This window comes from Pogonomyrmex barbatus, unplaced genomic scaffold (genome assembly GCF_055798465.1).
Source record: "Pogonomyrmex barbatus isolate J1 unplaced genomic scaffold, ASM5579846v1 scaffold23, whole genome shotgun sequence".
In the NCBI taxonomy this organism is placed as follows: Eukaryota; Metazoa; Arthropoda; class Insecta; order Hymenoptera; family Formicidae; genus Pogonomyrmex; species Pogonomyrmex barbatus.
Window position 1 is genome coordinate 2,294,137 of NW_028297120.1, and position 16,956 is coordinate 2,311,092.

General features: G+C 28.0%; 1 protein-coding gene across 7 annotated transcripts; it reads right to left on the reverse strand.

Moving 5' to 3' along the window:
- Positions 1-11,487: 11,487 nt before the first annotated feature.
- Positions 11,488-15,279, reverse strand: LOC105422137 (uncharacterized). Of its 7 annotated transcripts, none has more exons than XM_089078450.1 (5): positions 14,897-15,203; positions 13,648-13,743; positions 13,214-13,471; positions 12,917-13,082; positions 12,217-12,839 (listed from the first exon to the last, which is right to left on the reverse strand). In XM_089078450.1, exons 3-5 carry the CDS (start codon positions 13,455-13,457, stop codon positions 12,368-12,370), a joined length of 882 nt encoding a protein of 293 aa, XP_088934576.1. In that variant the 5' UTR covers positions 13,458-13,471; positions 13,648-13,743; positions 14,897-15,203; the 3' UTR covers positions 12,217-12,367. The 7 variants fall into 7 exon arrangements, with proteins under 7 accessions (XP_088934578.1, XP_088934576.1, XP_088934572.1 ...); XM_089078446.1 differs by having other exon boundaries at positions 13,548-13,743; positions 14,975-15,198; XM_089078447.1 differs by having other exon boundaries at positions 13,548-13,743; positions 14,897-15,198.
- Between the last annotated feature and the right edge of the window lie 1,677 nt (positions 15,280-16,956).

Sequence of the window (16,956 nt, forward strand, 5' to 3'; positions counted from 1 at the left end):
TTTTGTTAAGTTTGTTTGTTTTATTGTTTGTTTCTTCTTAAGTTTATTTGATATTAAAATTATCTCCTAACAAATATCAAGTTACAGTTATATAACTGTCAGTTATAATTTTTTACTTAATAATACTACTATATAACTGTTATATAACGCATGTATTAAGTAATAGTTTATTATTGAATAGAAAATTATAACTAATAGTTATATAACAATAATTTGATGTTTGTTGGATTGTTCATCATTATAATTGGATTCTATTACTAATATTAATTGTTCAAGTAAAATGATCATTAAGACTAACTTGTCTTTGTGCGAATTAAAAAAAACTTTCATTTGTTTATTATAATTTTTTTATATATTTCACATTGAAATTAATTAAATATATATTTTCAAATAACATTTGAATATTTAAAGTAATTCTTTAATATTATTGTAATTCTCATTTTCACTTATTTGGATATCTTTTTTAAATCTCTATTAACACTTTTTAATATTTCTTTATATTTTACTGTATTGTTGAAAAAAATAAATACAATTATATCATGACATCTTATGAACTGCAGGTGCAGATATCAAAAGCAATATATTTTCTTAAAAAAATGTTTCAAAAGAGAAGATAGCGAGATATTCGCCAAGTTGTGTGATGAATTAACGAAAAGATGTATGACGGATGAACGAAAAGATGTGTAACGAATGAACGAAAAAATGTGTGATGAACGAATGAAAAGAAGAAAGAATGTGAATATTAAATATGAAATTCTAGTCGATGAAAATTATGTGATATATTCATGTAAGATTAAACGATCATATGACTGTTTATTTGGATGCGTAGATTTTTTATACTATTTGATTATAAAAATTTGATCTTATATTATCGACATATAATTTCTAATTAGTATATATATGACTTCATTTGTGATCAATTTCTTTTGATTTAAATTTTATTGCTTTGCACATTCTTTCCAAATTAATATCAATTAATATTTTTTTATGCAACAATACCTGCGCGAAAGTATTCTTGCAAATTTCCTGAATGTAGCGACAGTTATTATTGGTCGAAAGGTGAAGTTCATAAAATTGTTAATAAATGCTTCTATAGATTTCCAAAAAATTCTGACATTTCAACAAAATGGAAAATGATTTGTGATATTGATATTAATATTAATTGTCGGAATATGTACATTTGTGAAGATCATTTTCGGAACGAAGATTTTCTTAATTTTACGAAACATCTGTTGAAGTCGAATGTCGTACCGAAACTTTAGATAGTCCCAATACAAATTTCTACTCCTTTTGAGAATGATCCAGTAGATAATAATTACTGCCAGCCAGTTATGAATAAAACATCTTCTGCTGTTTGTAACAATGAAATTAATATAAATATATGTAATACTATCATGACATAATGACATTGTTTTTAATGAAACTTCTGCTGATTTTTATGACAATAGCATATTCCAAAATGTTTCGATTTGTAATAACGATGAACCTGGAAATAGCTTAAAATTAAATTTAACTAATGTAAATAATAGTGAAAAGAAATTTATTTGCATTTGTGATAATGGAGATTGTACAAATAGAAAATGCGCCTCTTTAAGTGAATTACATCATGTTTCTACAATTCCGAAAAAAAGAAAATCTGGTTTTTTAACACAAGCGGAACTTATTTCGGAGACAATGTCATCACGAAAGAGTATTATGTATTCGATTCATCGGAAAATTACTGCACAACTATGCAAAATTTAAAAAAAAATTACGTGACGAAAGAAGTGCTTTAAAAAAATTAAAAGCTATGTCAGATGCTTTATTATGTCAGATGCTATTATTGCTTTACAGCCGATAATTACAATCTCAAGTAGCACTTAAACATATCATAATAAATGTTATTTTGCAACTACAAGAGATTGGGAAAAGTAAAAGCAACTATTTGCGACCAGGGTTCAACTCAAAGGAAAACTTTGTCTGAATTATGCGCAGAAAATAAAATCAATCCAACTTGTTACTTTATGGTTAGGTCTCAAACAATAGTACCATTTATGATGTTCCACATTTATTAAAATGCACTCGAAATACCTTGCTCCATTGTAAAATTAAATTTGCAGAAAATAGAGTAGCTAAATTTCAATATATTAGAAATGCTTTTCATGTTGAACAAAATTTTCCCTTTAAACTTCATTACAAATTAAATAAACATTTTTAATTTTCGATTTTAATTTTCAAGATTCTTTCGTTAAAATGAGGGTAAAAATTGCAGCGCGTCAGTTGAGTCATACCGTTGCTGCAGCTATTCATTCTTATAGTGTCTCTAATATAGTGTAATATATTAACGGACTATTTCCACTTGAATGAATACAAACAGCAGAATTTGCAAATTATAGACAATCTCTGATTTCTTAAATGTTCAATAAATCAATAAATCCAGATGATAGTAAAAGATACAGATGTTGTTTGCAAGATGATTCACCTCACTTTGAATTATACAGCAGGTTATTATTAAAAATGACTAAGTGGAAATTATTCGATTCAACTACCAGAAAAGATGTCACAAATCAATACCATTTTGTAAAAAGTTGGATGATAACAATTAGATCGGTCATGTATTTGTGGCATCAATTAAAAGTTCTTGGTTTCAAATTTTTAAATATGAGAAGCCTCAAAATCAAGATTCAATAGAAAATCTATTTCATCAACATGGAATTGCAAATTTCAATCCCACCTGTCATCAATTTGTAGCAGCTTTAAAAACCGTAATACTAAATAATCTCACCGCATCTCTAAATATGCAAATTGTGAAAACGATAGTTGTGAAAATTTAAACAATTTTCGAAAATTTTTAAATAAGGCTTGTCATAACGTTGATGAAGGCGAAGATAAATCATTAAAAAAATAATGATAACTGTACTCTTCAATGGATCGATTTCGAAAACTTGAATGCTGATGCCTCTCCAAGCTCTTTCTTATGTATCAGGTTATCTACTAAAAAAACTTGCTGATGAAAATTGTTCAAAATATTAAATCGATTTATTTTGTACACAATAAGAACCACATTATGTATATACGGAATATTCAGAAAAACATTCATTAACGTATCCAAGTAATCAGGTGATCACATTGATACAAAATGTACATAACAGACTATTCAAATTTTGTGATAAAAATGGACATAAGTCAAACTTAGAATCGACTTTCCAAAAAATATTTTTTAACAATTACAGCAGTAAATTCTGTCATCATGGATGTGATCATATGATCGTCGAAAATTGTTTACCATTTTCAATACATAAATATGTTAGAGATAAGAAAAAGCCAATACAGTTTACTTAAGAGATTTAAATTAATGTAGTTTCTACATTATAACGCAATTTTATTTTTTGTTTGATATTATATTTATTTACATTATAATTTTTTTTAATATACTTGACTTTTGAAGACTTAATTTAATGTTGATTTAATGTTTTTCAGATTTTTATTATTGTTATTATTATAAATACAATTTTGTTTATTTTTATATTTGGCCAATGAAAAATTAGCACTATAGGTTTTTATTCTCATTGTCAGATTTCTATTATTATACAGATTATTGTACAGATTATTCCTGTTATTATATAGATTTATTTTATTATTATATAAATAATTTTAATGTGATCAATATTATTTTTTTTTATATTTTGAGAAAAGAACAAGATTATGTTATTTTTAATATATTTTTTTATTTTTATTTTTTATGTTTGATAATATTTGATTTTTTTATATTTAAATATGTTTTCTTCAATTGCATTTTTTAATTAATTAGTTTCATTTCTATAAAACTGTTTTTATTTATCCTTTGTTGTTTGATAAACATTGTTGAAATGTAACTTTTAAATAAAAATAAATTTTATATTAATTAATTAATTTCCTTTTTGTACATTTCCTCAATTATTCACAAAAATGATATTTATCTATATATACACTTAGTTATATATTTCTTCGAATTTTATGTTTTATGATTCGACATTATTAATAAATTATGTATGTTTATCATAAAATTGACAACATTAATAAAGATTTCAATACTATATAACAGCTATTATAATTGTATTATTAAAATATTTATCAATTTTGCATTTTCTGATAAACATGTATAATTTATCAAAAATATTGGATCATAAAACATTAAATATAAGATCAGAAAACATAAGATCTTGGCCTTAGTACGTAATACCAAGGCCATTAAGAGCGCATCGCACATGTTTCCACCGTTTTACACGGAGCTTGCGTTTCTTTTTAGTATATGTTCTGTGATTGAACAGTACTGCGTACAAACTGCATATGACGCTGTCATATAATAATATAAGAAAATGGAAAAAGTTTTTATAATTAATAATATTATACATATAATGGAATCAAGTAATGAATCTGATAGTGACTTTGATGCAATAAAGGAAATGTTAATAATATTAAAGAAAAGTAGAAATTCTATACCTAAAGTACATTGTAGAAGATGTAATATCTCGATATACAAAGAATTTAAAACTCACTTTCGGTATATTTTTATAATCTTTTGTTCTTTGTAAATACGATAAATTGTTTCTGTAATTTTACTAAAATATATTGTAAGATCAGAATCTGACAGGCTAGGATCAAGATGATGAGGCATTTATTTGTATCAAGTAAAATGTTCATTATTACAAAACAAAGCAACAATGTCTTTATTCAATTCTTCACACGGAAATTACAAATTGGACACTGTTGGTTGCGCACTCGCAACTATGACGATAACTATGACGATGCCGACGCGCGAATACCCCAATTATAATCGCTTCTCAGGAGTATTTCCCCGCGTTCGACTTAAGCTATTAAACGACTTTATGAATTGATTCTACAAATTGACTTGCTCTGACTCACTCCGAATATCAAGTGCCGCACGAGGAGCCGAAGCACGCCATAACGGAGTGCTCCGTTTCCCCTTTTCTCCTAACCCACGCTAGTATGATGTGTGCTCCACGTGACTGTCGCGAACACCGATATCGCTTGTGATGACCGCTTATATACTCGGTGTCCTATGAGAAACCTTACAATATTTATTTTTTAGATTACATCAGAATACATTTTTTTTATATTGGAATTAATAGGGCCAATCTTAGAAAGGGATGGAAAATTAGGTAGATGCACGATCTCTCCTGAAAAACAATTGAAGCAATAATTTCGTATATAATAATATTTATACAAACTTGGTGTAGCACGAATGATCGAATTTGCTATAATATAAATATCAAATTTTATTTTTATCTCGCAATGCTTTTTGTATGTCTTCTTAATTTATTATTATATTATATTGAATATTTGTTTCTGCATCGAGTAGGGTTAACTCTTTTTTCTCGTTGGTCATATTGTGACTGCTGCGTCTTTTTAGCTACAGTAGCCGCAACAGGAAGTGATGACAAAATTTATGACGTCATTATTCTATCGTAGTGCTATCGCAGCACACTGGAATGAATTTCGGAACGGCATTACAGTACTGCCACTAGCAGTGAGTTACGGAATGCAGCCTTAGTGCACGAATTCACTGAACTGACTGCACTGGATTTAAAGTCAGTGCAACCAGTGCAGGGCAAACGAAATTCAATCAGTAGCAATAATTTTGAATACTATAAGATATTAATCTAATCGTAAATATGAAAGTAAAAACTTTCTTAGAATATAAATTTCAGTATTTCATTGATATTGTTTATTTATTTTAATACATAGTACTTGAGATATGCAAGTTAAGATTCGGCATTCACTGTTTAGAAAACAGTATTCATTAAATATTAAATTTGTAGAAAATTTGTAGATTAGAAAGTCGAACGTTAATGCATAATAATTAATATTATATATAAATATTATATATCTGTTTTTAAATTTATACTTACTGTTTATACTTAATATCTTATAAATGCTTGAAATTTTTTTGAAATTATTTTTTTCTTATTACAAAGATTTTATATTATATTAAAATTTGATTTATGTTGTGATGATTATATCATCATGACTTTCACGCTACATTTTTCGACAATATTTGAATTTCGCCGAATTATCTATTCTCAGAGAATAGCACTAAATACAGGCAAATACGAAGACGTTGCATGTATTCATATCTGGTCAACAGATATCAGGTCAACAGATTTATAGATTTATTTTCTTGTAATAATTTCTTTTTGTATTATTTGAAACTAGACATATTCCATGATTGTTATTTTCAAATCTTTGTAATATCGAATTCTTGCGGGTTGAAAAATATATTTCGACACGTTTAACGATCAAGATAATAGACAAGAGACAAACAATAATAGCAAACAGGTTCTCCTTCGAAACTGTATTTGTTTGTAAGAATTAAGATATTCGTTATTTAAGAATAATTTCGAAGGAGACAAGTATAGACCAAAGAGCTGATACAGAACAACGGACAGGAAATTCGACCGACGGACACCGACATATACAAACTGTTCTTAAGTCGCAAATAAAAGACATTTTAATAAATCGAACTTTTGCACAATATTCTTTCCGTTTCCGTCTAACATTCCATACTGTATATATTATCCAAAATGTGTATAAAGGAAATAATCAGAGGAAAAATAGAAATAGCAAACAATAAAGAAATGGCAATTATAAAAAAAGACAGTGCAGAAATATTTTCATAAATAAAGATGGATATGTTATACGAGGATAATCTGAAAAGTTTTGAGCCTAACATAGAAACAAGTAGTTTCGGTCAAATATAATTTTATTTTTCAACATAATCTCCTTTTAAGTCGATACACTTTTCCCATCGATACTCTAACCTCTTTAACCCCACCAAATAGTAGTTGGCGTCTTGCTCCGCAAAATAGGCGTTTACGTATGCGACTTCCTCATTCAATGAAAATTTCTGTCCTCCAAGCGAAACTTTAAGCTTAGGAAACAGGAAAAAGTCATTGGGGACCAGATCTAGTGAATACGGTGGATAGTCAACCAATTCGAAGTGCAGTTCGTGAATTTTGGCCATGACGACCGCCGAAGTGTGAGCAGGTGCGTTGTCTTGATGGAACAGCACTTTTTTCTTCTTCAAATGCGGCCGTTTTTTTGCAATTTCTGCCTTCAGCTTATGTAATGATGTGTAATACGCTCCTGTTATTGTTTTACCTTTTTCAAGACAGTCAATACACACAATTTCGTGACTATCCCAAAAAACAGTCGCTATTACCTTCCCAGTTGATGGAACCGTCTTCACCTTTTTCGGAACAGATTCACCCTTTGCAGTCCACTGTTTTGACTGTTCTTTTGTCTCTGGAATGTAGTGGTGGATCCAAGTTTCATCTACAGTTATGAATCGATGCAAAAAATCTGACTCGTTTCGCTTGAACCGCTCCAACAGGGCCTTGGAAATGTTCATTCGAATTCATTTTTGGTCCAAAGTGAGCAAGCGCGGCACCCCCAACGCGCGGATAGCTTGCGCATATCCAATTCTTCAGTCAATATATGACAAACGCATTCTTTCGATATGCCCATAACTTCTGCTATGCTCTCTCTAACCTTGATTCGACGATCGTCCATCAGTGTCATCATCGTCATTATTCATATGGACGCATAAATAAGAATGTAATAAAGATCGTTATAATTTCTGATGAAATTGATGATTAGGAATAATTATTTCATACAGGAATATTTAATTATTTATTTGTAAATTTATGAAATTTTATTACAATCAAAAAATAATTAAAATTAATAACATTAAATTAAACTTATAAAGATTATTAATATTTCTTTATAGAGATTTTTCAAATTATTACAATAACTACCTAAAAACTTTATTTACAAAAAATATAGAGATATAATTAAATAAATAATTTTTTTGAATATCTACAGTAACAAAATAATTACAAATAATAAATAACAAATAATTACAAATACGAACAAATTTTTAATAAAAAAAAATATATACGTGACAAGATTTGAACACGCGCTTTACGTCGTACAAAGCCAACGCCTTACTGCTTGTGCTACCTGCTCTTGCTCAACATCGATGATTAAACATATGAAGCGTCCCGCCCCTATATCGACCGACTAGACTCATTTTTTAAAAATCAATTTCTTCGAAACTATGAGTCATTGGCAAGAACAGCCGGACCATATCGTTTTTTTTTCGCTCAAGAACAGCCTGTATAAAGCGCATTAAAATACCCTGATCAGTCACCTGGTGTTCTCGTTGTAAGTGATATTTAAACAATAACTATATGAAAATAAGAATTTCTCTTGAGACTTAAAAGACTTTAATATTTATTTACATTTCAATATATAGCATAAAATAACATAAAAGTCATACTTTATTGAATAAATAATTAATAAGTAATTAATAAATAATTTTTAATAAATAATTTGTCTTCGTCAAAAGACGAGTCTAATATTTTATACAGATAATATGAGACGCCATTTCTTTCTTGTACTAAATTGTTTTCTATTCCTTAGCTGCACGCTTACATTCGTTAATTTTGGCTTGCTAGTTCAGTTCAGATCAGTTCTAGTGCAACCCTAATGGGAATAAAAAATAAACCCATAATTATCTGAATAACTCACAGAACTTTTTAAGCATTAATACGTGATACTTCGTAACTCTTTATAAAATACAATAATTATAATTCCATACAAAAACATTGTCTAATTTATCTTCGATTAATTCCTCGGGATAAGTACATGGTTCAAAAATGATTAATTAATTACAATTAATCGAATGACAAACCTTTTAATTGCTTCAAAACTCTTCATACGAAATACAAATGATTTAAAATAATAATTTTTTAAATCGACATACTTCTCGGGTCAAGTACATACGAATTCCATTGCTTTCTCATCTGCTTGTCACGCTTGTGATTGAAATTTACCGAACGGATAGCTGTGTGAATAACTGCACGGATCATATCTTCCAATAGAATAAGCCGATTGTTTGAATGGTAAGTAAAGAGACAATTTTATACATAAATTTCGAATAAATAAATATAATAAAACTTTTGTATTGTATAAAAGATAATATTTTTATTGATATTAATTTAATTGATATAAACAATGGATATAAAAAATATTTAATCTATGAATTTTATTTAAAGGTTAGATGTTAATTTTATGTTAATTATATCTTATTATTTTTTATTTTTATTTTTTCTTATTTTTATTCGTATTTTTTCTTATTATTCTTATTTTACTTGGATCAATTATTTGTTTCTGACTCTTTTCGTTTCTTATTCTAATAAAATAAAATTCATTTTGGTGTTCGTTTAGTCCAGGAGGTCAATCGTAACTTTACGTGAAATTTTTCACTTTTCATTTTTCACTTTTTACTTTTCATTTTTCACACCTTGACATTTCACGTGAAACTTTTCATGTACAGTGATTATGTATGTAGCTTGGATGCGTGGAAAGTGAAATCATGAAACATAGTTTCATAGGTTTTATAGCTAATGAAAATTATTTTACTGATACAGTATTGTAAGAATTAGACGACCGTAAGCGGTCATGAAAGAGATTCGGAATATAAACACTAACAGAGAGGAGCCGTCGTGGTCGTGCAGACTAAGTGTCGGATTGGTAGACGAGGGATCCCGAGTTCAAATCCAGTCGGTCTCCGTTAATTTTTTCCGAATCTAATAGATATCTTTCAATTTCAGAAGTGGAATTCAGCCTATGTTACCTCAGAGAAGATTCAGCCTATGTTACCTGACAAGTCGATCGTTCAGGAGTGAACGGAAAAAGTCGGGGGTAGTACTCCAAAGTCGTTGTCGGTCGTTCAAGAGAAATGAACGGGAAAAAAGTCGTGGAGTAGTACTCCAAAGGAGTCGTGTCGGTCGTTCAAGAAAGTGATCGAAAGTCGGGAGCAGAAGCTCCAAGTTTCGGATAAAAATCCGATAGAGGAAGACTCGGTACATTCGGGACGAATGTAATACCAGAATGGCCGAACTGTAAGAATTAGACGACCGTAAGCGGTCATGAAAGAGATTCGGAATATAAACACTAACAGAGAGGAGCCGTCGTGGTCGTGCAGACTAAGTGTCGGATTGGTAGACGAGGGATCCCGAGTTCAAATCCAGTCGGTCTCCGTTAATTTTTTCCGAATCTAATAGATATCTTTCAGTATTATATACATCTTTTAATAACCAATTGTATATGTACTACATACACTTAATTCTAACGCAGCCCTAATCTTCTCTAATTTCGAAGCATATTTATTCCGCTAGATTTCCGCTTTTCCGCCACCAAGGTACGTGGCGAAAAAGTTCACGTGAAAAATTTCACATTTTCACGTTTGAGAGAATTACATGATCCCGCAAAATCGTACATGATCGTAGGTTCACGTGAAACTTTTCATTTTTCACGTTTCTGCCCTAGGGGAAAAGTTACATGATCGATGTGTACGAATCACAGTCAAAGAATAGGAGAATAATCGATAATTGGTCAATTTCTTATGGCTTAAGGCTTAAATCACCTATTGTAGACCGGGACTTGCGCAGTACTGCAAGCAAATCCAAAGCAGGATTTCTTAGATAGTTGCATAGATAAGATACATCCCTGCGGAGACGAACGACAAACTGCGCTGCAGTCACTTTCGTAGACGAAGTAAACGAACAAGTGCGGTAGTGACTGCATAAACGAATGCACCCATAAGTTTAATTTAATTGACAGAGTTTACGAAGATAATACCAATGGAGGCGTTTTCGAAAACTTTGAAATAGTGATAAATGTGATAAATAATTTTTATCAAAAAATACAGCTGCATTATTTAATATTGCCAATCTAATATTGTAACATTTGAATTTTTTATGGCAGATGATACTTTCCAATTTTCAACTACAGAATGAAACTACTGGCAAATGATTATTAAACGAAATTATCTTTAAATGCATTGCAAAAGCTAGTCAAAAGAAACAATAGAAAATGCATTTAGAACATATATATAATAAGTAAAATATATTTCATAAAGTTTCGTGTATATTAAGTAGATAATAATAGAGTAATAGACGGTAGATAATAGTAATAACATATTGTTTGTTTACATAATTTTATCATGATTGAAAAAGAAAAAAGTGAAGGAAAAATACAATCAAAAACTTTTATATGTAATGATAAGTATAGAAATAATAGTTATCATACAAACAATATTATAAGTGAATGATATTCATAAACTTCAAATATTTATACAATTTATATAGAGATTTATATAGAGATTCATTGTGCGATTATCTTACAACTTCTGTAGGTGAAGTAGAATGGTAATATGATTTTATAAAAAGAAGTTATAGTGATAAATAAGTAAATATAATTTGTTTATATAATATATTTATTATAAATTATAATTAGCATCAATTTGCAATTCTGACTTATATTTACAATCTTCTATTATATATAACTTTTGTTAAAAAAAAAAATCAGTTTTATATATAAATTTATTATCTCATCTCCTTTTAAATCTAAAAATTTAAAATAAAATAAAAAAAACAAATCTTTCACATATAAAGTATCTATTTATTATTAGAATATTGATCTATTAAAATATTTCCATTTATCTAACATATTTTGTACAATTATTGAGGTATCGTAGGTAAATGATGAAATAACTGTTTCATTAATATTTCACATATGCAACCATGTTTCAAGGTATATCTTCAAGATATGAAATTACTGTAAAAATTACAATCAATGCTATATATCTTAATAATATTTTACTATTTTAAATGCGATAAAATATTACAGAATATTACAATAGAGAATTTTATAAGTATTTAAATTTCTTAATTAAATTACTTTTATAATAATTAAATTTTGAACAATAAATAACAATAACTTATAAGAACGCTAGAAGTTATTCCTCTCGGATTTTTTCAAATTTAAAATGTGCAGTATATTATATTTCTACTGCTAAATGTATTGCGAGCTTTTAATATCTTTTGTATTCAACAATATAACTGTATGCATAAAACGTTAGGTTATTAAGGCTATTAAGACACTATGTAGTGACTCAAATGTTGCTTTTTATACTTTTTTCTGAATTTTTTTAAATTTTAATGCAAATCTTAAATTTTTAATCTTATTGTTATGTAAACATATTATGAATAAATAAATATGTTTAAATAATAAAATATGTTACACGAAAATTTCAAACTCTAATTTCTCGCAAATGCTTAAGTTATATCAAATGGCTTTATTATAAATTAATGAGAATATAACAATATATTTCAATATATTTCAATATATTTCAATATATTTCAAGATCAGCATAATTCCAAAGGACAATTTATAATATTTTTTAAATATAAATTACTAAATAATAAAATTGAAAGCATCTTTATTATTAAAAGGAAATTTTAAAAAATACAATATATTATTACGTTTTGGGTAATGGTACAGAAAGGGCATCAATTATCATTTTTCTTCTTATTAATTTTTCAGGGGATTCAGGAATATTTTCCAAATGTACACGAACATAATCAGCAAATGATTGATCAACCGTTTTTGTTTCTGTAGTATTTTTTTTCACACTTTCATGAAAAGTCATACTGTTATTTATGAATGTATCATCAGTATTTACTGACTGATCAATTTTACAATTCTTTAATCTGGTACCATTTATTTCTTTGTTATAGTTAACATGACTTTGTTCAAAATTTTTTATATCTTGAGATATATCTTGCCATACATTAATATTTCTTTTGTGAGGTAGTTTAATAGCATTATGTTGTTTATACTCCGATTTATCAGTAGACTTATTACTATACTTTTCAAGAGTTATTGAGTTTACTTCTATATCTTTTATAAATCGAAATGCGTTCCTTTTTCTTTTAATTGTTGAAAAAGTTCTAAAGGAATACAATTTTTTTTTAAATTCTTAATTTTTAAAGAATAATTATTTTAACTATGATATATTTCTACTTACTTTCTCTTTTTAATATAATTGTCAAGAAAAGACAGTTGACTAAAAAATACAAATGTTTTGCGTTTTGAATAAATACTTTCACTTTTAGTATTTCTTTTTTCACGACTATATTGATCTCTTAAAGAAGTGCATCTTGTTTGACAATATTCAGGAGTATAATGCTTACCTATAAAAAAATAAATAATTAATGATAAATGTCAATTTAGTTAATCAAAGGAACTCAACATTTCAAAATACTTATTATATTAATTATATTAATAGGACTACATTATTATTATAGAGTGAAAATGTTACAACCTAGGTTTTTTTCTTGCATAATAACAGAAATTTCAATCCAAGCATTTTCTTTTATCAATTTATTCTTAAAATCCTGATGATTATGATCATATAAATATCTTCGTTCTTTATATAATTCAATAAGATAATCGTCACTATCTTTCTGTTCACTAGCTATATTTTCAATTGCAGATACCGTATCTTCAACATATATCATAGAATCGTCTATATGATTATTACTTAAAATATAATGATGATCTTCCATTTTCTAATTAATATCTAAAATATCATTTAAAAATGTAGAAGAAAATATTTTTGATTGAATACTGTATTATAAGTAATTATTACATATTACAGTTTGTAATAAATAGTTAATAGCGCACTGTCAACAGCGTTGATTCTCATTTGCCTCATTGTTTCACATTCTAAGAAATTGAAAAAGATTTTTATGTGACCTTCAAATGACTATCCAAGGTCAAATCAATAATATCATCTTATGTCCCCTTCGAAATCACAAAACTTTTGTCCGAAACATTTTTTTGTAAAATGCCCTGTTCAAAAGATATTTGAACTTATTATTTAAAATGGGACACCTTGTATATATTATTTATATATGTAGATATATGCATACACACAAATATAAGATGTACATGGATTGTGTTGCGAGCGCGCGCGTGGTATGTGTGTGTGTATATGTATGTGTGTGTAATCATGTAAAGGAGTAAAGACCTATCCAATTTATACAGATGCATAAGTGTCGGTCCACAATAAGTGATTTAAGCTTTAAAAAGTAAGAAATTGATCAATTATAATCGAATATGAAAAGAATACTCGACTATGATTAGTCAATTTCTTACGGCTTAAAGATTAAATACTTATTGTGGACCGACACTAATGCATATGTATAAAAAAATCAATCTTGCATCTAATAGCGTTTTCGATTGTTATAAGTTTAAATCAATTCAAGATTGATTAAACTGAATGTATCATAAAAGACGAGTTTTTTAATTCATCAATTGATAAATCGCATTATGCGCAAATATAACTTTGCTAATATAACTTTGCTTTGTAAAAGCAGTATTATGGAACTAATCAATCGAATGAATTAAAAAGTCTGAAGTTTTTTTTAAAGCATATGACGAAGAAAAATATTAAATTAATAAATTTACTGTGAAATAACTTCTATGTAATTAGATTTTTGATATATCTTTTTAACTATTAAGTATCTATTATTTAAATGTAATTATAATTAATTTGATTATAACTAATAATTCAAAGCAAATCACGTGATGTTATTAATCATTCTCGGAACAATTAAAATCCATTGCAGTTAAAACATTGTAATATAAATAAAAAACGTAATAATATAGCGCCCTTTATATTAAACGCGATTAATCAATTTTTCTCTTCTTATGAATTATGCGTTTGTGAGAATTTTTCTGGATTAACTCTAAAATTTACGTATAAAGTATATATGAAGACTAATTCTTAAGATATGATTAAGATATAAAGAATTTGACATAAAAGTAAGGTTATATTCATTGATCATTTTGAAAATATTTTGTTATGTATTTACAATTCGTGTCCAAAATACTAAAATATTTGAAATATGATATAAACATATTATTTATTTAACAATATGACAACTTCAACAAAAATAATTGCTATGATTAAGTCAAACGCAATACGACTAATACTGCATACGTTTACGTCAAACTTTGTGTAACGACTTTGTTTACGACTACGACTTATGTTATCACTATTATCATTCCATATAATGACCTTCTTTTGGGCCAACGTACGCCACATGTATTTTATTGTTTATTACTGTACTACTATGACTTATATTTACGATTCGTAGCCACGATCACAATATAACTAGTATAAGCAATGGATTCGCGCAGATTTATTCGCGCAGGTCATATTGTTATGCAGGATTCATATTGTGTCTAATATCCAACATACGACATATCAAATCTCCAAAGGATATTCTAAAAGCGTCCAGAAAGTATCCTACGAATAAAAGAATATCTTAAGATCGTTTCTCTCGGACAGTGCTAAAGAGTGCAGTTCACTTAGCGCTAAAAATGCTTCGAATTATTTGGAACATTGTTTTATCGGATGACACCCGTTTGACTACGTCCCGATTGACCACTAGCCACTCACAGCGCTTGAACAGTGGAAAAATTGTAGGCACCGGCCCCTGCGAGTGGCTAGTGATCAATCGGGACGTGGTCAAACGGGTGTCACCCTGTTTTATCTACTTGATACTACTGTTATTTGGTCTACTTGGCACTTTGTAATATTCCAAATATATACAATAGCACATATTAACACATCATTAATACGCCATAGATTTTCGCTTCCAATGCTACGGCTTGGAGAGTATGAGTGAAACATATAGCTTGAATGTACAAAATATGAGAAAGTTTAATGAATAAAAGTATTCCGGTAGCCAAATCTGAAGACAGATTATGCGCAAAATCTGTTATAAATTTCTGATGCTAGAAAAGCAATAGTTTGCTAATAGATTCTGTAATATCTAAAAATATTAGCAAATTGCTGCCAGAAACCTGACAAAATCTGTTGACATTCTGTGCCAGTAGATTGGCAGCAGAAATCGAATACACTTTACACTTACTTTACTGCAGGCTGCCGTCAGATTGGCGGCAGAAAACGAATAGGACCTGCGCGGCATAATTTGATGACAGGATTTGTTTAATTTTTGCTGCCAATTTATTGACATAGAATGTCAACAGGTTCTGTCAACAGAATGTAAGTAGAATGGGACCTCGGATGAAGTCAATCTGCTAACATTTTCTGATTAAATCTGTTGCCAGTTTGCCAACATTCTGCTAACATTTTGCTGACTGGGTATATAGGGCGGGGATGCGTTCCTTTATTCACTCCGAGTACTGTCAGTATTACGAATAGCGTTCCGATATAGAGAGTAGCACTCCGAAAGTACTGCCTTGAATTCTATGATGTCATTGATTTTGACGTGCTTCCTGTTGCGGCTATTACAACCAGCAAGGTAAAGCAGTTAGAGCACAAAGATGGCTGCTTCCATGAAGACTGAAATAACCTTGATTGCTGAAGAAAATAAAGCGAATAATATGAAATAATATAATATAATGAAATTATTATATAATATTATGAAATTATTTATTATTATTTTTTTTATTGTTATTATTGATATTAATATTATTTTATTATTATTATTTATTTTTTATTATTATTAATTATTAATATTTATTATTATTATTTTACATATATATATATATACATATATATATATATATATTATATTTAATATATATAATAAAATTATATTTTTTTAATATTACATATGGCAGTTATTTTCAGTTGGAGTTTGAAAACATACTGCAACTGCATTTTATAATCTTGAAGCAGCTAGAAAGCGCGAAACTAAAACAGAACGATATCTTTATATTCCCATTAAAGCCTTCTTATTCTAAAAGTCAAATGACAGTAGTTCTAATTTCCTTTTTAAAATAATGATATCATAAAATTGCATTACCTGACTTAATTGAAATAATATGTATCTAATCTAAGTATTATGTTACTTAAATAATACCATTTATATAACAGATTTGATATCAATCAATAATTATTTAATTAATGCAAAAAATAAACAATATTTTTTATTAGAATAGAATACAATAAGAACGTATATGTACATGTTTAAATATTTTCTTATTTTTTATTAAATATTAATTAAATATATTTGTTTATATATCTGA

What these genes read in the sequence shown, in the direction of transcription:
- LOC105422137 (XM_089078450.1), bottom strand. Translation starts at nt 13,457, where the DNA reads ATGGAAGATCATCATTATATTTTAAGTAATAATCATATAGACGATTCT. An exon ending in TATGCAAGAAAAAAACCTAG is followed by an intron (nt 13,083 to 13,213) that starts GTTGTAACATTT and finishes ATTTTTTTATAG; the next exon opens with GTAAGCATTATACTCCTGAA. An exon ending in AATTATATTAAAAAGAGAAA is followed by an intron (nt 12,840 to 12,916) that starts GTAAGTAGAAAT and finishes GTATTCCTTTAG; the next exon opens with AACTTTTTCAACAATTAAAA.